This window comes from Coregonus clupeaformis, chromosome 21 (genome assembly GCF_020615455.1).
Source record: "Coregonus clupeaformis isolate EN_2021a chromosome 21, ASM2061545v1, whole genome shotgun sequence".
NCBI lineage: Eukaryota > Metazoa > Chordata > Actinopteri > Salmoniformes > Salmonidae > Coregonus > Coregonus clupeaformis.
The window spans coordinates 31,705,366-31,732,367 of NC_059212.1; the positions used below are offsets into that span (position 1 = coordinate 31,705,366).

A 27,002-nucleotide genomic window follows, 5' to 3' on the forward strand; every position below is an offset into this window, starting at 1 on the left:
TGAAGTCGGAAGTTTACATACACCTTAGCCAAATACATTTCAACTCAGTTTTTCACAATTCCTGACATTTAATCCCTAGTAAAAAGTTAGGATCACCACATTATTTTAAGAATGTGAATGTCAGAATAATAGTAGAGAGTGATTTATTTCAGCTTTTATTTCTTTCATCACATTCCCAGTGGGTCAGAAGTTTACATACACTCAATTATTATTTGGTAGCATTGCCTTTAAATTGTTTAACTTGTGTCAAACGTTTTGGGTAGCCTTCCACAAGCTTCCCACAATAAGTTGGGTGAATTTTGGCCCATTCCTCCTGACAGAGCTGGTGTAATTGAGTCAGGTTTGTAGGCCTCCTTGCTTGCAAACACTTTTTTAGTTCTACCCACAAATGTTCTATAGAATTGAGGTCAGGGCTTTGTGATGGCCACTCCAATACCTTGACTTTGTTGTCCTTAAGCCATTTTGCCACAACTATGGAAGTATGCTTGGGGTTATTGTCCATTTGGAAGACCATTTGCGACCAAGCTTTAACTTCCTGACTGATGTCTAGAGATGTTTCTTCAATATATCCACATAATTTTCCTTCCTCATGATGCCATGATCTATTTTGTGAAGTGCACCAGTCCCTCCTGCAGCAAAGCACCCCCACAGCATAATGCTGCCACCCCCGTGCTTCACGGTTGGGATGGTGTTCTTCGGCTTGCAAGAACCCCCTTTTTCCTCCAAACATAACAATGGTCATTATGGCCAAACAGTTCTATTTTTGTTTCATCAGACCAGAGGACATTTCTCCAAAAAGTTTGTCCCCATGTGCAGTTGCAAACCGTAGTCTGGCTTTTTTTTATGGCGGTTTTGGAGCAGTGGCTTCTTCCTTGCTGAGCGGCCTTTCAGGTTATGTCGATATAGGACTCGTTTTACTGTGGATATAGATACTTTTGTACCTGTTTCCTCTAGCATCTTCACAAGGTCATTTGCTGTTCTGGGATTGATTTGCACTTTTCGCACAAAAGTACGTTCATCTCTGGGAGACAGAACGTGTCTCCTTCCTGAGCGGTATGACGGCTGCGTGGTCCCATGGTGTTTATACTTGCATACTATTGTTTGTACAGATGAACGTGGTACCTTCAGGCATTTGGAAATTGCTCCCAAGGATGAACCAGACTTGTGTAGGTCTACAATTTTTTCTGAGGTCTTGGCTGGTTTCTTTTGATTTTCCCATGATGTCAAGCAAAGAGGCACTGAGTTTGAAGGTAGGCCTTGAAATACATCCACAGGTACACCTCCAATTGACTCAAATGATGTCAATTAGCCTATCAGAAGCTTCTCAAGCCATGACATCATTTTCTGGAATTTTCCAAGCTGTTTAAAGGCACAGTCAACTTTGTATGTAAACTTCTGACCCACTGGAATTGTGATACAGTGAAATAATCTGTCTGTAAACAATTGTTGGAAAAATGACTTGTGTCATGCACAAAGTAGATGTCCTAACCGACTTGCCAAAACTATAGTTTGTTAGCAAGAAATGTGTGTAGTGGTTGAAAAACGAGTTTTAATGACTCCAACCTAAGTGTATGTAAACTTCCGACTTAAACTGTATATATACAGTACCAGTCAAAAGTTTGGACACACCTACTCATTCAAGGGCTTTTCTTTATTTTTACTATTTTCTACATTGTAAATTAATAGTGAAGACATCAAAACTATGAAATAACACATGGAATCATGTAGTAACCAAATTAGTGTTAAACAAATCAAAATATAATTTATTTTAAATACTTCAAAGTAGCCACCCTTTGCCTTGATGACAGCTTTGCACACTCTTGGCATTCACCTGCTCTATGGAGTTGGTCCCCCCTTTTGCTGCTATAACAACCTCCACTCTTCTGGTAAGGCTTTCCACTAGCTGTTGGAACATTGCTGCAGGGACTTGCTTCCATTCAGCCACAAGAGCATTAGTGAGGTCGGGCACTGATGTTGGGCGATTACGCCTGCAGTCAGCTTTCCAATTCATCCCAAAGGTGTTCGATGGGTTTGAGGTCAGGGCTCTGTGGAGGCGAGTCAAGTTATTCCACACAGATCTCGACACACCATTTCTGTATGGACCTCGCTTTGTGCACAGGGGCATTGTCATGCTGATACAGGAAAGGGCCTTCCACAAATTGTTGCCACAAAGTTGGTAGCACAGAATCATCAAGAATGTCATTGTAAGATTTCCCTTCACTGGAGCTAAGGGGCATAGCCCGAACCATGAAAAACTGCCCCAGACCATTATTCTTCCTCCACCAAACTTTACAGTTAGAATTATGCATTCGGCATGTAACGTTCTCCTGGCATCCGCCAAAACCAGATTTGTCCAATGGCGGCGAGCTTTACACCACTCCAGCTGATGCTTTGCATTGCGCATGGTGATATTAGGGTTGTGTGCGGCTGCTCGGCCATGGAAACCCTTTTTCATGAAGCTCCGACAAACAGTTCTTGTGCTGACGTTTCTTCCAGAGGATGTTTGGAACTCAGTAATGAGTGTTGCAACCGAGGACAGACGATTTTTACAAGCTATGCGCTTCAGCACTCTGCGGTCCCGTTCTGTGAGCTTGTGTGGCCTACCCATTCGCGGCTGAGCCATTGTTGCGCCTAAACATTTCTATTTCACAATAACAGCACTTACAGTTGACCGGGGCATCTCTAGCAGGGTAGAAATTTTACGAACTGACTTGTTGGGAAGGTGGCATCCTATGACAGGGCCACGTTGAAATTCACTGAGATTGTCTATAGAGATTGCATGGCTCTGTGCTCAATTTTATACACCTGTCAGCAACGGGTGTGGCTGAAATAGCCGAATCCTCTAATTTGAAGGGGTGTCCACATACTTTTGTGTGTGTATAGAATTTTTTGGGCCTTCCTCTGACACCGCCTAGTATATAGGTCCTGGATGGCAGGAAGCTTGGCCCCAGTGATGTACTGGTCCGTACACACTACCCTCTGTAGCGCCTTACGGTCGGATGCCGAGCAGTTGCCATACCAGGCAGTGATGCAACAGGTGAGGATGCTCTCGATGGTGCAGCTGTAGAACTTTTTGAGGATCTGAGGACCCATGCCAAATCTTTTCAGTCTCCTGAGGGGGGAAAGGTGTTGTCGTGCCCTCTTCACAACTGTCTTGGTTTGTTTGGACTAGGGCTGTTGCGGTGACCTATTACCGCCACACCTGTGGTCTCGAATCATGAATGCAGTCAAATTCCACATGACCATTTAGTAATGGTAATTAGGCTTCTCCAAGCTCTGATGCTGCTGCTGGTCATTAGTAGCCTACCAAACTTGCTAACTGCCTGGTACTCAGCACTCTATTGTCCCTCTTATCACTCTGACATCAATGCAAATATTTTCGAAAATCTAATCAAACACTTAATGAGAGCCCATGAGCTCATGTTGCGCAACATTTCTATAGGCTATGCAATTGCGGGAGAAAACAGAGTGATGGCCTCTAATAAAAATAGGAGGTTCCCATCAGCTTTCTATAGGCTAGGCCTTATATTTATTTCTCAACTTTCCTAATATCAATCACATTGCTTATATTTACAACAGGAGTATAGCCTACCTGGCTGGCATGAAAATAAACCATGGGGAAAAGCGTCCTCCATTCGCTATTTTAGTGCATAGACGCCATGTATTTTTTCTCGCTGCCCCTGTTTCGATACAGGTGCATGATAATGGTCCATTCTAAATCAAAACAAATGTCACACATATATTATTTAGTATATGTAAAGACAAGATTAAATCAAGAATAGTCTGATGGGTGACAATATTAGCCTATCACTTGTGAATTATATTTTGTCATAAGAAACAATGCCTTTTTTTATTGCGACTTGTTCGAATCATAGTTGCACACCTCATGTAGCCTAGCCCATAGGCCTATATGTTTTGATAAGGTTTGTATCACAACTGAAGTGGCCAAATAACTTCTTAAAATTAAGCACATTAATCCGCTTTACAAGGGGTGTAGAGCCTAACTGGCATATATAAGCAGCGTATGAGTTTCCAGTTTGGGGAAGATAATCTTCACCATAAAAATGCACCTTTATAATAAAAGCATTACATGCATAATTGCATTTGCGGTCACTTTTGATAATGGTGTTTTCCGTAAATGGAACATTCGCGCTTATAGCCTACTACCAAGGTACGCATTGCTGAGCTTATATTTTGAAAAAAATAGCCTAATAGTTTATCAACATTTTAAGCTAAACGTTCTGATCTGTTGCGTCAGCCACATTGCATAAAACATGTTTTTTGATGCTAGTGGTTGTATTAATATGGGATCTATCACATCCCACAACTGTCCCAGACTATGTTTGGAATATTTATTTCTCACACAGAATAGAATAGGTTGACTTTTGTACTATGGGGGATAGTAGATTGACATAGACTAGTGCTTTTGCTGTTCGTTAGGCCTACTCATCTTGTTGGCTGATGAAAAGTAAATGTGGACAGTTCTTCAATGTGCACCTCGAAATTGGAAAAGGACGAGCGCTGTTACGTCCCCGATGTGTCTGTCTTTACTTGTAGACTGTGAGAAAGACCCGATCATGTGACGGAGAGCGGTGTGAGTGAGAGACGCTTCGGATTGCGCAGCACACTCAGGGAGAAGGGCACAACGCAGCACTCCGGGCTGCAAAAGGCATGGATTTCTTTAGAGTGCGGTACAGCCACAAAGGGGATGCCGCCGTGAAATTCAAGCCATTATCAAGTGCTTGTCAAATTGTGAATGAGAGACGATTGGAGTGTGTACAGCCTGCGCAAAAAACAAAGCAGAGCTCATGCCTTTCAAGCAACTTTTTTCAAATCATCATTAGTCTCATCATGCAGCCTTACAATGTATTACAAATCAAAACATATAGCCCAACGTTTGTAGAACAACTTAAGTTACATTCATACCTCTAAATTAAGCTTTTAGGAGTACCTATTTCTTTGTTAACTGCTCAACAGAGAATAGCCGCATGTGCGCACTTATTCAGCTTTGTTCAATTGTATTCTTCATACTATAAAATAATGCCACGGAATTAAAAGCAAATCTTGTCTGCTAAATTAACTAGTGTAGCCCACAGCCATTTGGCATAGCCACATCAGGACCTAACATAAGGACAACTCAGAGTATGCTATTATTTTCTTCTGAAATAGACTACATTTTCTTCATATCATGATTTTTTAGACCTGTCTAAAATAAATAATGGATTTTTTTAAAGGTGTAGGCTATGTGTGGAAGCCAGGAGATGTTAAATGTGTTTATGTTCATTAACGGTCAATTACAGTGAGACCGACAGTTATTTGCTTGACAATCACCTGCTGACAAAATTTTGTGAGCGCTACAGCCCTAGTTTGGACCATGATAGTTTGTTGGTTATGTGGACACCAAGGAACTTGAAACTCTCGACCCGCTCCGCTACAGCCCCGTCGATGTGAATGGGGGCATGTTCGGCCCTCCTTTTCCTGTAGTCCACGATCATCTACTTTGTCTTGCTCATGTCGAGGGAGAGGTTGTTGTCCTGGCACCACACTGCCAGGTCTCTGACCTCCTCCCTATAGGCTGTCTCATCGTTGTCGGTGATCAGGCCTACCACTGTTGTGTCATCAGCAAACTTAATGATGGTGTTGGAGTCGTGCTTGGCCACACAGTCGTGGGTGAACAGGGAGTACAGGAGGGGACTAAGCACGCACCCCTGAGGGGCCCCCGTGTTGAGGATCAGCGTGGCAGATGTGTTGTTGCCTACACTTACCACCTGGGGGTGGCCCGTCAGGAAGTCCAGGATCCAGTTGCAGAGGGAGGTGTTTAGTCCCAGGGTCCTTAGCTTAGTGATTAACTTTGTGGACACTATGGTGTTGAACGCTGAGCTGTAGTCAATGAACAGCATTCTCACGTAGGTGTTTTTTGTCCAGGTGGGAAAGGGCAGTGTGGAGTGCGATTGAGATTGATCCAGGAGTTTCCAAGATGGCGTAGTAGTGCAGTTCTGTTTTTGTCGTGTGTCTGTAAATAGCCTGTAAATACCCTGTTTTTTTTGTATTTTTCGTACATATTTCCCTATCAGACTATTCATCCTACAAAATATACTTTTCCTGCAACCCGCCTCACTCAATGTGGAACGGATTCTATTATTGACTTACCTTTTATCTAGAATCTCCAGTTGAAACTAGCTAGCCAGCTAACTAGCTACTTGCTATTAGCCACAGTTAGCGGTATTTCACCCAGAACATTGGATTCTGCGGGATTAATTTAATCACTGGACATTAATCACCGGATATTCGGCCAGTCTGCACAGCGCGTTATCGACCCAGAACATATCAGTTTTTCTGCCGGAATCACTGAATCACTGGACCTTTAACTCCGGATTCATCGCTACCAGCTAGCTGCAACAAAATGGACGCTGTGGTCTGGCTAATCATCCTGAGCTAGGCCCATCTCCCGGCTATCTACCTCTCTGTCAACCGGACGGGACCACCTAGTGTTGACACGGAGGCCCGCCGATCCTACACGACTGGTCTGCCGATGAAATCGTCTGATGTGGTTACGACGTCGACCACGAAGATTCCATCTGCTAGCCCCGGCCCGCTAGCACACGCTAGCCGTGGCCTCTTACTCGCTAGTGCTTTAGCAGCCTCCGAACTATCCTATTGCTGTTCACCGGACCTTATGATAACTCAGCTATACAGCTGATGTCTGCTGGACTGTTCCTTTTTACGGTACTACATCCTGTTTATGTTTAGCCTCAGCCCAAACATGGTTAGCTTATTGTTGTTTCGGTTATTTCTAATTGTACTATTTCACTGTAGATCCCCCAGCCCAGCTAAACCTGCCTTAGATAGCTCCTTTGTCCCACCCCCATACACGCGGAGACCCGACTCAATTGATGCCTCCAGTGATGCTATCTCTTTCATTGTTACCCAACGCTTAGGTTTACCTCCACTTTACTCATATCCTTCCATATCCTTGTCTGTACATAATGCCCTGAATCTTTTCTACAACACCCGGAAATCTGCCCCCTTTATTCTATGTACCCAACGCACTAGAAGACCAGTTCTTAAAGCCTTTAGCCGTATCCTTATTCTAGTCCTCCTCTGTTCCTCTGGTGATGTAGAGGCTAACCCAGGCCCTGCAGCCCTCAGTATCACTCCTACTCCCCAGGCGCTATCATTTGCTGACTTCTGTAATCGCAAAAGTCTTGGTTTCTTGCACATAAATATCAGAAGTCTACTTCCTAAATTTGAGTTATTCACTGCGTTAGCACACTCTGCCAACCCTGATGTTCTAGCAGTGTCTGAATCCTGGCTCAGGAAGGCCACCAAAAATTCTGAAATTTCCATCCCCAACTATAACATTTTCCGTCTAGATAGAACTGCCAGAGGGGGTGGAGTTGCAATCTACTGTAGAGATAGCCTGCAGAGCTCTATCATACTATCCAGGTCTGTGCCCAAACAGTTTGAGCTTCTACTTCTAAAAATCCACCTTTCCAGAAATAAGTCTCTCACTGTTGCCGCTTGCTACAGACCCCCCTCAGCCCCCAGCTGTTCCCTGGACACCATATGTGAATTGATTGCCCCCCATTTATCCTCAGAGTTCGTACTGCTTGGTGACCTAAATTGGGATATGCTTAATACCCCGGCCATCCTACAATCCAAACTAGATGCCCTCAACCTCACACAAATTATCAACGAACCTACCAGGTACAACCCTAAATCCGTAAACATGGGTACCCTCATAGATATCATCCTGACTAACATACCCTCTAAATACACCTCAGCTGTCTTCAACCAGGATCTCAGCGATCACTGCCTTATTGCCTGCGTCCGTAACGGGTCCGCGGTCAAACGACCACCCCTCATCACTGTCAAACGCTCCCTAAAACACTTTAGCGAGCAGGCCTTCCTAATTGACCTGGCCCAGGTATCCTAGATGGATATAGATCTCATTCCGTCAGTAGAGGATGCCTGGTTGTTCCTTAAAAGTAATTTCCTCTCAATCTTAAATAAACATGCCCCATTCAAAAAATACAGAACTAAGAACCGATATAGCCCCTGGTTCTCCTCAGACTTGACTGCCCTTGACCAGCACAAAAACATCCTGTGGCGTACTGCATTAGCATCAAATAGCCCCCGCGATATGCAACTTTTCAGGGAAGTTAGGAACCAATATACACAAGCAGTCAGGAAAGCAAAGGCTAACTTTTTCAAACAGAAATTTGCATCCTGTAGCACTAACTCCAAAAAGTTTTGGGACACTGTAAAGTCCATGGAGAATAAGAGCACTTCCTCCCAGCTGCCCACTGCACTGAGGCTAGGAAACACTATCACCACCGATAAATCTACAATAATCGAAATTTCAACAAGCATTTTGCTACAGCTGGCCATGCTTTCCATCTGGCTACCACTACCCCGGCCACCAACTCTGCACCCTCCGCTGCAACTTGCCCATGCCCCCCCGCTTCTCCTTCACACAAATTCAGACAGCTGATGTTTTGAAAGCGCTGCAAAATCTGGACCCCTACAAATCAGCTGGGCTAGACAATCTGGACCCTTTCTTTCTAAAACTAGCCGCCGAAATTGTCGCAACCCCTATTACTAGTCTGTTCAACCTCTCTTTCATAACGTCTGAGATCCCCAGAGATTGAAAGCTGCCGCGGTCATCCCCCTCTTCAAAGGGGGGTGACACTCTAGATCCAAACTGCTACAGACCTATATCCATCCTGCCCTGCCTTTCGAAAGTATTTGAAAGCCAAGTTAACAAACAGATCACCGACCATTTCGAATACCACCGTACCTTCTCCGCTATGCAATCCGGTTTCCGAGCTGGTCATGGGTGCACTTCAGCCACGCTCAAGGTCCTAAACGATATTATAACCGCGATTGATAATAGACAGTACTGTGCAGCCGTCTTCATCGACCTGGCCAAGGCTTTCGACTCTGTCAACCACCGCATTCTTATTGGCAGACTAAATAGCCTTGGTTTCTCAAATGACTGCCTCGCCTGGTTCACCAACTACTTCTCAGATAGAGTTCAGTGTGTCAAATCGGAGGGCCTGTTGTCTGGACCTATGGCAGTCTCTATGGGGGGTGCCACAGGGTTCAATTCTTGGGCCGACACTTTTCTCCGTGTATATCAATGATGTCGCTCTTGCTGCTGGTGACTCTCAGATCCACCTCTACGCAGACGACACCATTTTGTATACATCTGGCCCTTCATTGGACACTGTGTTAACAAACCTCCAAACGAGCTTCAATGCCATACAACACTCCTTCAGTAGCCTCCAACTGCTCTTAAACACTAGTAAAACTAAATGCATGCTTTTCAATCGAACGCTGCTGGCACCCGCCCACCCGACTAGAATCACCACTCTCGACGGGTCTGACCTAGAGTATGTGGACAACTACAAATACCTAGGTGTCTGGTTAGACTGTAAACTCTCCTTCCAGACTCACATAAAGAATCTCCAATCCAAAGTTAAATCTAGAATCGGCTTCCCTATTTCGCAACAAAGCCTCCTTCACTCATGCTGCCAAACATGCCCTCGTAAAACTGACTATCCTACCGATCCTTGACTTCGGCGATGTCATTTACAAAATAGCCTCCAACACTCTACTCAGCAAATTGGATGTAGTCTATCACAGTGCCATCAGTTTTGTCTCCAAAGCCCCATACACTACCCACCACTGTGACCTGTACGCTCTTGTTGGCTGGTCCTCACTACATGTTCGTCGTCAAACCCACTGGCTCCAGGCCATCTATAAATCACTGCTAGGCAAATCCCCGCCTTATCTTAGCTCATTGGTCACCATAGCAGCACCCACCCGTAGTCTGCGCTCCAGCAGGTATATCTCACTGGTCATTCCCAAAGCCAACACCTCCTTTGGCCGCCATTCCTTCCAGTTCTCTGCTGCCAATGACTGGAACGAATTGCAAAAATCTCTGAAGCTGGAGACTCTTATCTCCCTCAATAACTTTAAGCATCAGTTGTCAGAGCACCTTACCGATCACTGCACCTGTACACAGCCCATCTGAAATTAGCCCACCCAACTACCTCATCCCTATATTGTTATTTATTTTGCTCTTTTGCACCCCAGTATCTCTATTTGCACATAATCTCTTGCACATCTAGCATTCCAGTGTTAATACTAATTGTAATTATTTTGCACTATAGCCTATTTATTGCCTTACCTCCATAACTTGCTACATTTGCACACACTCTATATATATTTTCTGTTGTATTTTTGACTTTGTTTTTTACCCCATATGTAACTCTGTGTTGTTTTTATTGCACTGCTTTGCTTTATCTTGGCCAGGTCGCAGTTGTAAATGAGAACCTGTTCTCAACTGGCTTACCTGGTTAAATAAAGGTTAAATAAAATTCATCTGTGGATCTGTTGGGGCGGTATGCGAATTGGAGTGGGTCTAGGGTTTCCGGGATGATGGTGTTGATGTGAGCCATGACCAGCCTTTCAAAGCACTTCATGGCTACCGACGTAAGTGCCATGGGCCGGTAGTCATTTAGGCAGGTTACCTTCGCTTTCTTGGGCACAGGGACTATGGTGGTCTGCTTGAAACATGTAGGTATTACAGACTCGGTCAGGGAGAGCTTGAAAATGTCAGTGAAGACACTTGCCAGTTGGTCCGCGCATGCTCAGAGTACACGTCCTGGTAATCCGTCTGGCCCCGCGGCCTTGTGAATGTTGACCTGTTTAAACGTCTTGCTTACATCGGCTACGCAGAGCGTGATCACACAGTCATCCAGATGAGGGGAAAAAAACAATGTAATCCATTTTAGAATAAGGCTGAAACGTAACAAAATGTGGAAAGTCAAGGGGTCTGAATACTTTGCGAATTTGCTGTATATTTGGAATGTTCATTCTAATTGCCTTCGAGTTTTTATTTCAGCTGTTCAGAAATATGAGGCAGAGACATAGGATACATCATCATGTCGATCAAATTGGTTTAGGGTTCAGAAGATGGTGAGTAAAGCATAGAGTAATGAGAGAAACTTGAATGTGTGTGTAAAATAACACATGCGCAGAACGTGATTCGGATCCTTCGTTTTGAGAAATACATTTCCAGTGGGGCGGGGCGGGAAGAAAACTCTGTATTCGTAGCCTCTGATATGGACAATTTCGGCAAAATTACATTAACCCTAAACCTCACTTTCGCAGTGTTTTCAATTAGCGGAAAACAGACTCATTTTCAGCTGGCAACTTTTTCCGCTTCATATTAAACTACGCTGCTTTTCCTTTAAAAGATTCAATTTATTAGTCCGTCGAGCCCTCTCCCGCTAGAATGAACGATTTGCATCTTCTAGCGATCTATTGATAGGATAGGATGCTGGCAGTCACAGTGCGAGCGATTCCAGGGAAACGCAGTCTGCTGTCTGTCCCACCTCCCAGTAATTTGTTTGCGCTGTGGTTGGTTGCAGTCCAATTTCTTTAAACAGAGAGACAACATGATGCTCTTGAATTTGCATATCCCATGTAATGTAAGTGGTAACGATGAGTCTTGTTTTCTGGCACATTTATTTTATTTTGCTTGTTTCACATAGCCAGCCACGCGGAGTCGTGGCGCATAGTAGGCTGTTTACTGTACTGAACAGCAAGTGTTGACTAGTTTATAAAAGTTGAACCGACTGAAGTTGATATCCTATATCCCTTTGCCGTTCTGAAGTCATGCATCGTGGTTATAAGTCCATGGTATTGCATCGGGACAAGTAAACCAAAGGATGTACTAGGTTTCCTTTCCTAGGATGTTGGCGTTTGCCAGGCAGTGAGGCTAAAGTGACTGACTCTCGTGTAGCCCAGGGTTTCCCAAACTCGGTCCTGCCCCCCAACATCCAAAACTGAGTTCAACAATATTAAAAAATGTATTGACCTTAGTAGGGAATCAACTAAATGTATTGGAAATGTATACATTTTCCCAGGTTTATCATAATACATAAACAGAAAGCATCAGTGATTTGAGTTTCCTGCAACTTTCTGAAGAGGCAATGAGAATGCCCCTGTCAGTGTGCGGTGTTTACCATTTTGTGTAGCCGTTAGGTAATGAAAACAGTCTCTGGTAGATAGAAAGGCTTTCCCAAAGACCTTAAATTTGATTTGACTTAAATGTTAACTATAAAGTATCCTATGCTTACCTGGCAGAATGATATCATGATTATTTTCATCAATCCAGTGGGTATTTGGTTTACAAACTCTACCATCACGTGTGCACTACAATAACTGTAGCTCAGTTGGTAGAGCATGGCGCTTGCAACGCCAGGGTTGTGTATGCACTCACTAACTGGAAGTCGCTCTGGATAAGAGCCTCTGCTAAATGACTAAAATGTAAAAATAATAACACTGCTAAACACAGCCTCTTGCTAGGTGCTTACTTGAATTAAAAGTTAACTACACCAAGAAAATCTACATTTCTCCGATTTTTCCCAGACCTCAAAAGTGGTCTCCCGATGAGGTTTAAGCATTGTTGTGGACTTAGAACATCTAATGTTTTTTTGTTTGGTTTTTAATGTGTAATTTTGAGATTGAAAAACTGAAGTAACTGGGGGGGGAAATAATCCTTTAATTTTTCAAGATAATGTGGGCTATTTACTTTATTTTTCTGTTTTAATAAAATAAATAAATCAGTAAATTGAAAAAAAGAAATTAGGCCCTAATCTATTTATTTCACATGACTGGGCAAGGGCCTGGGAGGGCAAAGGCCCACCAACTTGGGAGCCAGGCGCACCCCGCTTGGGAGCCAGGCCCAACCAATCAGAATGAGTTTTTCCCTACAAAAGGGCTTTATTACAGACAAAAATACTCCTCAGTTACATCAGCTGTCCGCGTGGCTGGTCTCAGACGATCCCACAGGTGAAGAAGCCGGATGTGGAGGTCCTGGGCTGGCGTGGTTACACGTGGTCTGCGGTTGTGAGGCCGGTTGGATATACTGCCGAATTCTTTAGAACGACGTTGGTAGAGAAATTAACATTAAATTCTCTGGCAACAGCTTTGGTGGACATTCCAACAGTCAGCATGTCAATTGCAATCTCCCTCAAAACTTGAGACATATGTGGCATTGTGTTGTTTGACAAAACTGCACATTTTAGAGTGGCCTTTTATTGTCCCCAGCACAAGGTGCACCTGTGTGATGATCATGCTGTTTAATCAGCTTCTTGATATGCCACACCTGTCAGATGGATGGATTATCTTGGCAAAGGAGAAATGCTCACTAACAGGGATGTAAAAAAAATTGTGCACATCATTTCTGGGATCTTTTATTTCAGCAAATGAACATGGGACCAACACATTACATGTTGCGTTTATATTTTTGTTCAGTATAAATTGTGAAGTCATGACTTTCTACACAATATCACAACACAGTTTTCCAATCTGGGTGGTAAAGTTGATCAAGTATTCAATAATTTCACTGAGTATTTTGGATAGAATCAAGGCATTAGAATGTACCAGAGGCCACCAAAATAGAGCTCCTTCTGCAAAACAAATTGCCTGGCTGGCTACTTTTTCTAGTAACACTTTACTTGACACCCAGTGTCATATGTCATAACAGCTGACATAACTTATAACCTGTTATAATATGGTCATAACACTGTCATGACACATTTAGGCCTGTTGTGACATCTATTGCATTATTTTATGGCTGGTTATGACACCTACATAAGTGTAAAATCCCACAAAACCTACCACACAAGGCAAAACGTTTCATTACACCATAGCCAACCTGTCAACAGTATGTTTGTTCTATAATTGTATTTATTTATTGACCATGTTAAATTATCATTGTAATTGTGCAAACATTGATGCCAGACATGCACCTACCCCAATGCGCTGTTGCTGATGACTGGGGTGAATGCAGGAGCAGATTTCAGGAGCAGGACAAGACACTCTCTTTTTGACTGATGACAGATATAAGGGCATGTATGTGATAGGCATATCTGGCTTATATGATTATGATGGTCATAATGCTTCTTCACAGTGTCATAAAGTGTATTTTCTACAAATTATTTAAAATATGATTTTAAAATAACATGACTGTAAAGAATTCATTAAAACAAAAACTAAGGATTTAAGATAAACTTTCAAACGAAAGGGAACTTCTTGTCAGGGAAAAAAAGAATTTGAATAAATGTGGGTTTTGACACTTATGTAGGTGTCATAACGCAATATATGTCACAACAGTTGTAAAATATGGGTCATGGCAGTGTTATGACCATATTATGACAGGTTAGGACAAGTTATGTCAGCTGTTATGACATTATATTTGATAGTGCTTAGATAGCCTTATCTCTATTACAGTGACTGTCTGCAATTTTCCCTTTCATCTGACTTCACAGGGTGCTCCTATTCATGGCTATCCATCAGATCTACATCTGACTACTATCAGTCCCAAGCTATTGGCCCACTGTGTATACATACATATTACATACACACTGTGAACAGTGGGTTCTCTTATACAGAAATGCTGTCCATATGAAGCAAAGAGCAGTTGCTTTACATATAAATCACCTGAAGCAGTTGATCCTCAAGGGGCTCAGTCTGCGTCTGTGCACCATCCGTATCAGGTGGGTCACCTCTCTCGTCAGAGTATAAATGAAGAGCATGGCTGGTAAAAGCATTACGCCTCCACTCACAAAGCAGTTAGATGGAAGTGTATGTCTGCTGTGGAGAGAGACCACCCTGTCAGGCAGCCACAGACCGACAGACGTCTGCTGACTGCGTAGACAGGCATGCAGTCCGGTGGTGGTGGGACTGCAGGTGTTGCTGCTGCTTCATAAAGAAACCAGACTGTTCTCCAGGCTTCTGGGACACAGACACGCTCTTCTCTCCTCCAACTAGCCCTCTCCCTCACTGTCTCTTGGAAATACACTTCTCTCCCAGTGTTCCATGCTCTATTTCTCTTTCCTCCAAACTCTGAATGCAAAAACAAAGCCTTTCGGATTCCTTCACACTAAAATATGTCTTTATATGGATCATGAATTACTTTCCCCACAGTTTAGTTTGGAATAGCTGTCTTGCTCTGGATGGATAGCAGGCTCGCCTCGTGTTTGTGTTTCAATAGGCTGTTAGGCATCGCCCTTATGTGAGGCAAGGTATCATCTGTTTTCACCTTATTTTTGTCCTAAAATCCTGGTCCATCTGCCATATTGAGAGGGAAAGTGTAGATTTGGCACGTTTTGAAGATGTATACTTTTTGTCTGAGTTGAGCATGTTAACTACCTTATGACATTTAATTTCTGCTCGAAAGAGCACTTCAAAGACCAGAACATGACTTCAGTCTATCAAACACTTGTTTTACGAAAGGGTCGTTCCACCTCAAAAAGCACAAGAAAGAGGATTTCGACACCCATCATCTCAGATTGTTTTGAAATCGTTTCTGTTAGAAACGGATAAGATAGGGCATTCCTGCAACATTATTTTGTTGAAATGTAATTTGTTCTCAGAGAAATTAAGCTAATTGATTGCACCCAAATTGCCCATTTTAATTTATAAGATTCCTATAATATTCAATAAATCTGATTTGGACCAAGCTTGTTACTAACAATGAGTTAGACATGAGGAATCCAAAGAAATTGTCAAAAGCCACCCACGGGACCCCCCACACCCCACGCCAATCACACCCCAACAACAAGTAGACAATATCAGTTCTCTATGTCTGATAAGTAGTATGGAGCTGCTGCTCGAAGTACTGTTTCTTCATCCTATGTAATGTATTCTCAGTGAATTTGGTGACGATTTTCTTCCCCTGTTCAGAGAAATTAGTAATTTAATTATTGAATTAGTTATTATTAGGTTCATGTCCCATGCTACATCCTACATCCTGGAAGATGGCGCCGACAGACATGGCAGCTCTGCTTCTAGCTCCTAAGCAACTTTGCAGTATATATATTTTTTTTGTGTGTTATTTCTTACATTATTAGCCCAGAACGTTTTTTGTGTTATTACATACAGCCGGATGTCACGATCGTCGGATACAGAGGACCAAGGCGCAGCGTGGAAGGTGAACATATTTATTAAATAATGATTACACGAACAAAACAACAAATCGATACGTGACGTCCAAAGGTGCAAAACACAAACCTACACAGGAACAAGATCCCACAAACACTGTGGGAAAACTGGCTGCTTAAGTATGGTTCCCAATCAGAGACAACAAGCAACAGCTGATACACGTTGCCTCTGATTGAGAACCACACTGGCCAACATAGAACTACAAAACTAGAACGAAAAACAAATGAAAACTCACACCCTGGCTCAACATACTAGAGTCCCCAGAGCCAGGGCGTGACAGTACCCTCCCCCCCCAAAGGCGCGGACTCCGGCCGCGCCAACCAAACACCACAGGGGAGGGCCCGGGTGGGCACTCCGCCTTGGCGGCGGATCCGGCTCCGGGCATGATTCCCACTCCCTCTCCAACCCCCCAAAGTACCCCTGGTCCGGTCTGACCCTGCTGGCCGGAGCTGGACTGAACACCGGTGGAGCGGATTGCTCAGGCACCGGTGGAACAGGCACGGGCTGTGCCGGACTGATGACGCACACCACTGGCTTGGTGTGGGGAGCAGGAACAGGCCGAACCGGGCTGACGATGCGCACCATAGGCTTGGTGCGTGGAGCAGGAACAGGCCGGGCCGGGCTGACGATGCGCACCATAGGCTTGGTGCGTGGAGCAGGAACAGGTCGGGCCGGGCTGACGACGCGCACCACAGGCTCGATGCGAGGAACAGAAACAGGCCGGACCGTACTGGGGACACACACCACTGGCCCTACGCAGGGATCAGGAACGGGCCGGACCGGACTGGTAACACACCCCAGTACCTCTCGCCGTGCCTCTACACTTTCCCTCTCCTCTGTGACCAGTGGCCCCCTTAACCTGGCGGCCTCCTCTGCAAACCCGCTGGACCGCTCTATCGCGGCCTCCTGCTGCCCCGTCGTCCACGGCGTGAGCCCCCCCCTAAAAATGTTCTGGGGGTCTCTCCTCCCCGTGGGCCAGGCCCAGTCGAGGTTGATGTCCTTTAGCGATACCTCTGGCGCTGGCTCCTGGACACGCTGCTTGGTCCAGTGTTGGTGGGATCTTCTGTCACGATCGTCGGATACAGAGGACCAAGGCGCAGCGTGGAAGGTGAACATATTTATTAAATAATGATTACACGAACAAAACAACAAATCGATACGTGACGTCCAAAGGTGCAAAACACAAACCTACACAGGAACAAGATCCCACAAACACTGTGGGAAAACTGGCTGCTTAAGTATGGTTCCCAATCAGAGACAACAAGCAACAGCTGATACACGTTGCCTCTGATTGAGAACCACACTGGCCAACATAGAACTACAAAACTAGAACGAAAAACAAATAAACTCACACCCTGGCTCAACATACTAGAGTCCCCAGAGCCAGGGCGTGACACCGGAAGTAACTTTTGGATATCAGAGCGGCGGTAACTCACCAGCATTACGACCAGAAATACGACTTTCCCGAATTGGATCCTTTGTTTGTATCCCCCAGGGCAATTGAACTTATCCCAGAGGCTGATCCAAGACGCCGCCGGCGGAGAAAAGGTATTCGGAGCGGACTTCTAGTCCGACTCAGGAGGCGTACACACCATCCACCACTTCCAAGTATTTTATTTGCTAATGTTCAGTCCTTGGACAATAAAGTAGATTAGCTCAGGGCGAGGATCTCCTTCCAGAGAGACATCAGGGACTGTAACATACTCTGTTTCACGGAATCATGGCTCTCTCCGTATTTACTGTCCCCGTCCATACAGCCAGCTGGGTTCTCAGTACATTGCGCAGACAGGAATAAAGAACTCTCCGGGAAGAAGAAAGAGAAAGATAGTGATGTATGTTTCATGATGAACTACTCATGGTGTGATTGTGATAACGTACAGGAACTCAAGTCCTTTTGTTCACCCGACCTAGAATACCTCACAATCAAATGTCGATCGTATTACCTCCCAAGATAATTATCTTCGGTTATAGTCGCAGCCGTGTATATTCCCCCTCAAGCCGATACCATGACGGCCCTCAAGGAACTACACTGTACTTTGTGCAAACTGGAAACCACATATCCTGAGGCCGCATTTATTGTTGCTGGGGATTTTAACAAAGCAAATTTGAGGAAAACGCTACCAAAGTTCTATCAACACATTACCTGTAGTACTCGCGCTAAAAATAAACTCTTGACCATTGTTATTCTCCCTTCCGAGATGGCTCCAATGCCCTCCCTTCGGCAAATCAGATCCTCCCTTCCTATAGGCAGAAACTCAAACAGGAAGTACCTGTGCTAAGGTCTATTCAACGCTGGTCTGACCAATCAGAATCCATGCTTCAAGATTGTTTTGATCACGTGGACTGGGATATGTTCCGGGTTGCCTCGGAGAATAACATTGACATATACACGGACACGGTGACTGAGTTCATAAGGAAGTGAATAGGGGATGTTGTTGCCACTGTGACTACTAAAACTTATCCAAACCAAAAACCATGGATAGATGGCAGCATTCGCGCAAACTGAAAGCGCGAACCACCGCATTTACGGCAAAGTGACTGGGAATATGGTTGAATACAAACAGTGTAGGTATTCCCTCCTTAAGGCAATCAAACAGGCAAAACGTCAGTACAGAGACAAAGTGGAGTCGCAATTCAATGGCTCATACACGAGACGTATCTGGCAGGGTCTACAGACAATCACGGATTACAAAGGGAAAACCAGCCACGTCGTGGACACTGGCGTCTTGCTACCGGACAAGCTAAACACCTTCTTCGCCCGCTTTTAGGATAGCACAGTGCCATCGACGCGGTCCACTCACAAGGACTGTGGGCTCTCATTCTCCGTGGCCGACATGAGTAAGACATTTAAGCGTATTAACCGTCACAAGGCTGCCGGCCCAGACGGCATCCCTAGCCGCATCCTCAGAGCAGCTGGCTTGAGTGTTTACGGACATATTCAATCTCTCCCTATCCCAGTCTGCTGTCCCCACTTGCTTCAAGATGTCCACCATTGTTGCATTATGCAATCGCCATTGCACTGCAAACTGCCCTATCCCATCTGGACAAGAGGAATACCTATGGAAGAATGCTGTTCAATGACTATAGCTCAGCCTTCAACACCATAGTACCCTCCAAGCTCATCATTAAGCTCGGGGCCCTGGGTCTGAACACCACCCTGTGCAACTGGGTCCTGGACTTCGTGATAGGCCACCCCTAGGTGGTGAAGATAGGAAACAACACCTCCACTACGCTGATCCTCAACACAGGGGCCCCACAAGGGTGCGTGCTCAGCCCCCTCCTGTACTCCCTGTTCACCCATGACTGCGTGGCCACGCACCCCTCCAACTCAATCATGAAGTTTGCAGACGACAAAACCAAGGAGCTGATTGTGGACTTCAGGAGACAACCGAGAGAGCACGCCCCTATCCACATCGACGGGACCGCAGTGGAGAAGGTGAAAAGCTTCAAGTTCCTCGGCGTACACATCAGTGACAATCTGAAATGGTCCACCCACACAGACAGTGAGGTGAAGAAGGCGCAACAGACCCTCACAAACTTTTACAGATGTACAATTGAGAGCATCCTGTCTGGCTGTATCACCGCCTGGTACAGCAACTGCACCGTCCGCAACCGCAGGGCACTCCAGAGGGTGGTGCGGTTTGCCCAACGCATCACTGGGGGCACACTGCCTGCCCTCCAGGACACCTACAGCACCCGATGTCACAGGAAGGCCGAAAAGATCATCAAGGACGTCAACCACCCGAGCCACGGCCTGTTCAACCCACTATCATCCAGAAGGAGAGGTCAGTACAGGTGCATCAAAGCTGGGACCGAGAGACTGAAAAACAGCTTCTATTTCAAGGCCATCAGACTGTTAAATAGCCATCACTAGCCGGCTACCACCCAGTTACTCAACCCTTCACCTTAGAGGCTGCTGCCCTATATACATAGACATGGAATCACTGGTCACTTTAATAAGGTTTACATAATGTTTTACTCATTTCATATATACAGTGAGGGAAACAAGTATTTGATCCCCTGCTGATTTTGTACGTTTGCCCACTGACAAAGAAATGATCAGTCTATAATTTTAATGGTAGGTTTATTTGAACAGTGAGAGACAGAATAACAACAAAAAGATCCAGAAAAATGTGTGTCAAAAATGTTATGAATTGATTTGCATTTTAATGAGGGAAATAAGTATTTGACCCCTCTGCAAAACATGACTTAGTACTTGGTGGCAAAACCCTTGTTGGCAATCACAGAGGTCAGACGTTTCTTGTAGTTAGCCACCAGGTTTGCACACATCTCAGGAGGGATTTTGTCCCACTCCTCTTTGCAGATCTTCTCCAAGTCATTAAGGTTTCGAGGCTGACGTTTGGCAACTCGAACCTTCAGCTCCCTCTACAGATTTTCTATGGGATTAAGGTCTGGAGACTGGCTAGGCCACTCCAGGACCTTAATGTGCCTCTTCTTGAGCCACTCCTTTGTTGCCTTGGCCGTGTGTTTTGGGTCATTGTCATGCTGGAATACTCATCCACAACCCATTTTCAATGCCCTGGCTGAGGGAAGGACGTTCTCACCCAAGATTTGACGGTACATGGCCCCATTCATCGTCCCTTTAATGCGGTGAATTTTTTCTGTCCCCTTAGCAGAAAAACACCCCCAAAGCATAATGTTTCCACCTCCATGTTTGACGGTGGGGATGGTGTTCTTGGGGTCATAGGCAGTATTCCTCCTCCTCCAAACACGGCGAGTTGAGTTGATGCCAAAGAGCTCGATTTTGGTCTCATCTGACCACAACACTTTCACCCAGTTCTCCTCTGAATCATTCAGATGTTCATTGGCAAACTTCAGACGGGCATGTATATGTGCTTTCTTGAGCAGGGGGTCCTTGCGGGCGTTGCAGGATTTCAGTCCTTCACGGCATAGTGTGTTACCAATTGTTTTCTTGGTGACTATGATCCCAGCTGCCTTGAGATCATTGACAAGATCCTCCCGTGTAGTTCTGGGCTGATTCCTCACGGTTCTCATGATCATTGCAACTCCACGAGGTGAGATCTTGCATGGAGCCCCAGGCCGAGGGAGATTGACAGTTATTTTGTGTTTCTTCCATTTGCGAATAATCACACCAACTGTTGTCACCTTCTCACCAAGCTGCTTGGCGATGGTCTTGTAGCCCATTCCAGCCTTGTGTAGGTCTACAATCTTGTCCCTGACATCCTTGGAGAGCTCTTTGGTCTTGGCCATGGAGAAGAGTTTGGAATCTGATTGATTGATTGTTTCTGTGGACAGGTGTCTTTTATACAGGTAACAAACTGAGATTAGGAGCACTCCCTTTAAGAGTGTGCTCCTAATCTCAGCTCGTTACCTGTATAAAAGACACCTGGGAGCCAGAAATCTTTCTGATTGAGAGGGGGTCAAATACTTATTTCCCTCATTAAAATGCAAATCAATTTATAACATTTTTGACATGCGTTTTTCTGGATTTTTTTGTTGTTATTCTGTCTCTCACTGTTCAAATAAACATACCATTAAAATTATAGACTGATCATTTCTTTGTCAGTGGGCAAACATACAAAATCAGCAGGGGATCAAATATTTTTTTCCCTCACTGTATATACTCTATTCTACTGTATTTTAGTCAATGCCACTCAGACATTGCTCGTCCTAATATTTATATATTTCTTAATTCCATTCTTTTACTTTTAGATTTGTGTGTATTGATGTGAATTGTTAGGTTCTACTGCACTGTTGGAGCTAGGAACATAAGCATTTCACTACACCTGCAATAACATCCGCTATATATGTGTATGTGACCAATAAAATGTGATTTCATTTTGACATTACCAGGCTCTGACCATTAAATAATGGTTTTCTTGATATAAATTGAAAAAACTTTAAATAACCCACCAAATGTTAAGGGGATAGATACTTAACCCAAATTCCAAATTACATATTGGTTTCCTTACCTAAGCAGTGTGTCATGGTATGATAGCAACCAATGCTTTGGTTTTGTTGGCCACTGTTTCAAATGATAACTTTTTAGCATTTGTAGCACAAATCCCAATGCAAGTCAATGGTACCTATATTAGGATTTTCACGCTTCATATCCAAGTCATCCGAAAGTATATATTTCTGTATTTCATTTTCAATAAATTTGCAAACATTTCTAAAAACACTTTCACTTCGTCATTATGGGGTATTATGTGTAGATGGGTGAGAAAAGAAATATGTTTTATCCATTTTGAATTCAGGCTGTAACGTAACAAAATGTGGAATAAATCAAGGGTTTGAATACTTTTGAAGGCACTGTATAACATTGAGTTACACAATCCATTTTTAGATACTTTAGCATGACTTGGATATGAAGTGTGAAAATTCTAATATAGGTACCACTGACTTGCATTGGGATTTGTGCTACAAATGCTAAAAAGTTATCATTTGAAACAGTGGCCAACAAAACCAAAGCATGGGTTGCTGTCATACCTTGTCCATAGACTGCTTAAACGGTAAGGAAACCAATATGTAATTTTGTAATTTGGTTTAACTCTCCCCTTAACATTGGGAAGGGGGGTGGGGTACAGCATTATCTAGTGTACAGAGCCTGGTAATGTCAGGATGTAGGATGGGACATGAACCTAACAACAATGACACATTTCGCTGAACGGTATTGGTATTTATTACCGGGGGAAAAAACATCACCAAATTCACTGAGAACACATTAAATAGGATGAAGAAACAATACTCCGAGCTGCAGCTCCATACTACTGGGATTAGTGTGGGGTGGGGGGGGTCCGTTGGTGGCTTTTGACAATTTCTTTGGATTCCTCATGTCTTACTCATTGTTAAAAAAAAAAAAAAGGTCCAAATCGGATGTGAGGTACTATATTTATTTAATATTATATGAATCCTATAAATTAAAATGGCCAATTTGGGTGCAATCAGTTCAATTATATTTAAACAAAATAATGTTGCAGGAATGCTATTTTTATATTTCTTACTACAGAAACAATTTCAGAACAATCTGAGTTGGTGGGTGTCCTGGCTTGCTGAAATGACATGGAACAACCCGAAACAATGAACTAGCCTATTGCTACACCTGCTAGGTCTAGGGGTCCTAGGCCTGTTCACCTCAAATACCAGGTTCTACAGGACAAGGGGTCATAATCTTCTAACTCAAATGTCTAATTGTGAGTGCTTTCTTCTCACTCTGTAGCTGAAAGGACTAACGAGGTGATTGTTGGAACTGAACAGCTGATGGAGATCTAGACCAGGGGCAGACGGACTGACTGACCAGTCCTACACCTTGCTGACAGATCCAACAGAAACCACAGCAGTGAGGCAAACTAAACATTGTGTCCAAATAAAAGCTACTTTTTTTTATCCCTAAGCTCAGTTTCAGTGGTGTTCTTTGTGTGAATCTTGTCTGTTGTTTCTGGGTGATTCTATAAAGTTTTGTAAGGTGTTTGTTCAGTCAGGGTGTTCTCGTCTATACATACATTCCTCCACACAACTATTCAGCCTAGTAGTCTGTGTGTTCGTGCTGTGCTGTGTGGTGCAGCAGAGGACCAGAGAAGCACAATGGGGGTTAAGTTTATTTGTACACAAAAATGGTGGGCCGGACCACCCAGTGAGATCTCATGAAGTAACACACAATCCCGCCCACTTTCACAAACTGATAGAAACATAAGAGTTGCTCTCTTTTATTGTTTTTAATTTTACTTCTTCCTCTTTGCTGTCAAAGATTTATTGCATTCCTTTGCCAGCTCATTTCTTAAATTACAGGTCTGAAGTTCCTTAGTCACTAACAACAGATCTCCAGGAAGATGCTCTGTCTACGTCGTGTGATTTAGTGGCCTGCTTTATAGCGTGTCTGTGATCAATAGAAGTCATTTAGTGTCATTGGGAGAGTAATTATGTCTGTCTTTTCTCATCTTTCTTCTTTTGTTTTTGTCATTCGGGACGCTATAATAATAACTTCACTTTCAACTCACAATTGCTTTTTCATTCAGTCCCAATATAAAAGTTATTGTAAACTTTTTTGTTATGTATTATTTTTCTTCCTGCTTTAAACTTTAACCCTTTGAGCAGCCTCTGACCTGAGCATAAAGTCAAGTTTATGAGATCTGGCATGGGTTGTTTTGGAAAGTCAGGTTTGTATATTTATACAGCAGCCTACTCTTGAGTCCCTGTGGCTGTGCTGGTTTGGTTAGGGGCTATCCAGCTCTGTGTTCAGTGTCAGTCCCCACCCCTCAGGGCCAAATGTGACAGATGCTTGTGTTTTCCAGGGTTCGGGATCAGATGTCATCCAACAGATCATATATCAGCTCTCGCTGTCTCTGGGTAGGTCTGGGTTAGTCTCCATAGGGCTATGTGTTACTATGATATAACAGGCCCTACCACAATGGACAGACTATAAAGGGTGAAATTGTTCAGAGTGGTCGCTCAACGGAATTGGGAAACTTTTTTTAAAGTAATGAAATCAAATGTCCATGTTATCTGTTTACTAGATCTACCGCTGTTATTGTTTATGTTTGTTGATTCCCTCTCTCCGTACCTCTGTGTCAGCTCATCTGCATGGTGTGAACGTTGGCAGGATGCTAATGTTAACAGGCAGGCGGTGATTCAATGTGCTTTTGGCAGTTACTGTAAGTAGTGTAAGTGCAGTGGTACTTGCGAAGCCCATGGTGGCATAAATCATGAAGACATGTAGACAGTGATATAAATACTGCCAAGGAGCTGGTCCAAGAGGGTGTATCCCAAATGGTACCCTATTCCCTATTTAGTAGTGCATTTGGGACGCAGCTACAGCCAGCTCTTGTGGAGCAGTACCCTGCCCTGGCTTACGGGGTGGTGGCCACACTGAGTACTGATTGCAAATGAACAGCAAACCTGTTTAAAAAAACAAAAAAACATAAAGCAACGCCACAATGCCTCTCCCCCATGTGACCTACTTTTTGTGTGTATGTATTGACATATAACTGGTAGATGCATGCATGCACACACACGCACACTACATGTTCATGTTTTTAAATGTATGTACATTGTAAAGTCTTTTGTCTGTAATGTATTTTTTGTTGTGTGTCGGACCCCAGTAAGACTAGCCATTGGCATCAGCTAATGGGGATCCTAATAAAATAAAATGACAGCTAGGAGAGAAGTTTCAGGGCTTGGGGCAAAAGAGGCTGTCACCCGCTCTGCTCAAAGGGAGGAGTATGCGTGTGTGTGTGTGTGTGGTGGGGTGGAGTTTGGGACTTCGGGGGTGGGTGCAGGGTAGGTGGGTGGTTTCGGGGCTGGAGGGCTGAGCGTGTTGGAGGGCAAGAGACTGGCTAGGCCACCCAAGTGGTTTGTTGCTGACCCCTGCACATTAACAGAACACTTCCTCAGTTTGTCTTCTGTGTTCTTGAGGCACAAGCTAATTTCCTCCCTTTTTGCTGCACTATCTTTTAAGACACTGATGCATCCCCCATTCCTCCCTCCAACCCTACGCCCACCTCCAACCCCATGCCTCCCTCCAACCCCATGCCTCTCTCCAACCCTACGCCTCCCTCCAACCCCATTCCTCCCTCCAACCCTATTCCTCCCTCCAACCCTATTCCTCCCTCCAACCCTATGCCCACCTCCAACCCCATGCCTCCCTCCAACCCCACGCCTCCCTCCAACCCCACGCCTCCCTCCAACCCCACGCCTCCCTCCAACCCCACGCCTCCCTCCAACCCCATGCCTCCCTCCAACCCCATGCCTCCCTCCAACCCCATGCCTCTCTCCAACCCTACGCCTCCCTCCAACCCCACGCCTCCCTCCAACCCCATTCCTCCCTCAAACCCCATGCCTCCCTCCAACCCCATTCCTCCCTCCAACCCCATTCCTCCCTCCAACCCCTACGCCTCCCTCCAACCCCATTCCTCCCTCCAACCCCATTCCTCCCTCCAACCCCATGCCTCCCTCCAACCCTACGCCTCCCTCCAAAAACATGCCTCCCTCCAACCCCATGCCTCCCTCCAGCCCCACGCCCACCTCCAACCCCAGCCCCACGCCCACCTCCAGCCCCACGCCCACCTCCAACCCCAGCCCCACGCCCACCTCCAACCCCATGCCTCCCTCCAACCCCATGCCTCTCTCCAACCCTACGCCTCCCTCCAGCCCCACGCCCACCTCCAACCCCATGCCTCCCACCTCCAACCCCATGCCTCCCACCAACCCCATGCCTCCCTCCAACTCTACGCCTCCCTCCAACCCCACGCCTCCCTCCAACCCTACGCCTCCCTCCAACCCCACACCCATCTCCAACCCCACACCCATCTCCAACCCCATGCCTCCCTTCAACCCCATGCCTCCCTCCAACCCCATGCCTCCCTCCAACCCCATGCCTCCCTCCAACCCCATGCCTCCCTCCAACCCCATGCCTTCCTCCAACCCTACGCCTCCCTCCAACCCCACGCCTCCCTCCAACCCCACGCCCACCTCCAACCCCATGCCTCCCTCCAACCATACGCCTCCCTCCAACCCCATGCCTCCCTCCAACCCCATGCCTCCCTCCAACCCTACGCTTCCCTCCAACCCCATGCCTCCCTCCAACCCCATGCCTCCCTCCAGCCCCACGCCCACCTCCAACCCCAGCCCCACGCCCACCTCCAACCCCATGCCTCCCTCCAACCCCATTCCTCCCTCCAACCCCATGCCTCCCTCCAACCCCATTCCTCCCTCCAACCCCATGCCTCCCTCCAACCCCATGCCTCTCTCCAACCCTACACCTCCCTCCAACCCCATTCCTCCCTCCAACCCCATTCCTCCCTCCAACCCCATGCCTCCCTCCAACCCTACGCCTCCCTCCAACCCCATGCCTCCCTCCAACCCCATGCCTCCCTCCAACCCCATGCCTCCCTCCAGCCCCACGCCCACCTCCAACCCCAGCCCCACGCCCACCTCCAACCCCATGCCTCCCTCCAACCCCATGCCTCCCTCCAACCCTACGCCTCCCTCCAACCCCACAC

The 27,002-nt window shown here is 45.3% G+C and overlaps 1 protein-coding gene across 1 annotated transcript in view; it reads left to right on the plus strand.

Moving 5' to 3' along the window:
• Positions 1-23,398, plus strand: part of LOC121535216 (translation initiation factor eIF-2B subunit gamma) — a 66,583-nt gene extending 43,185 nt beyond the window's left edge. Inside the window, exon 12 of the mRNA XM_041842057.1 lies at positions 23,225-23,398. Within this exon, the coding sequence (XP_041697991.1) occupies positions 23,225-23,277 (53 nt within the window). The 3' untranslated portion in view covers positions 23,278-23,398. The remainder of the gene's footprint in view (positions 1-23,224) is intronic.
• Positions 23,399-27,002: the final 3,604 nt, after the last annotated feature.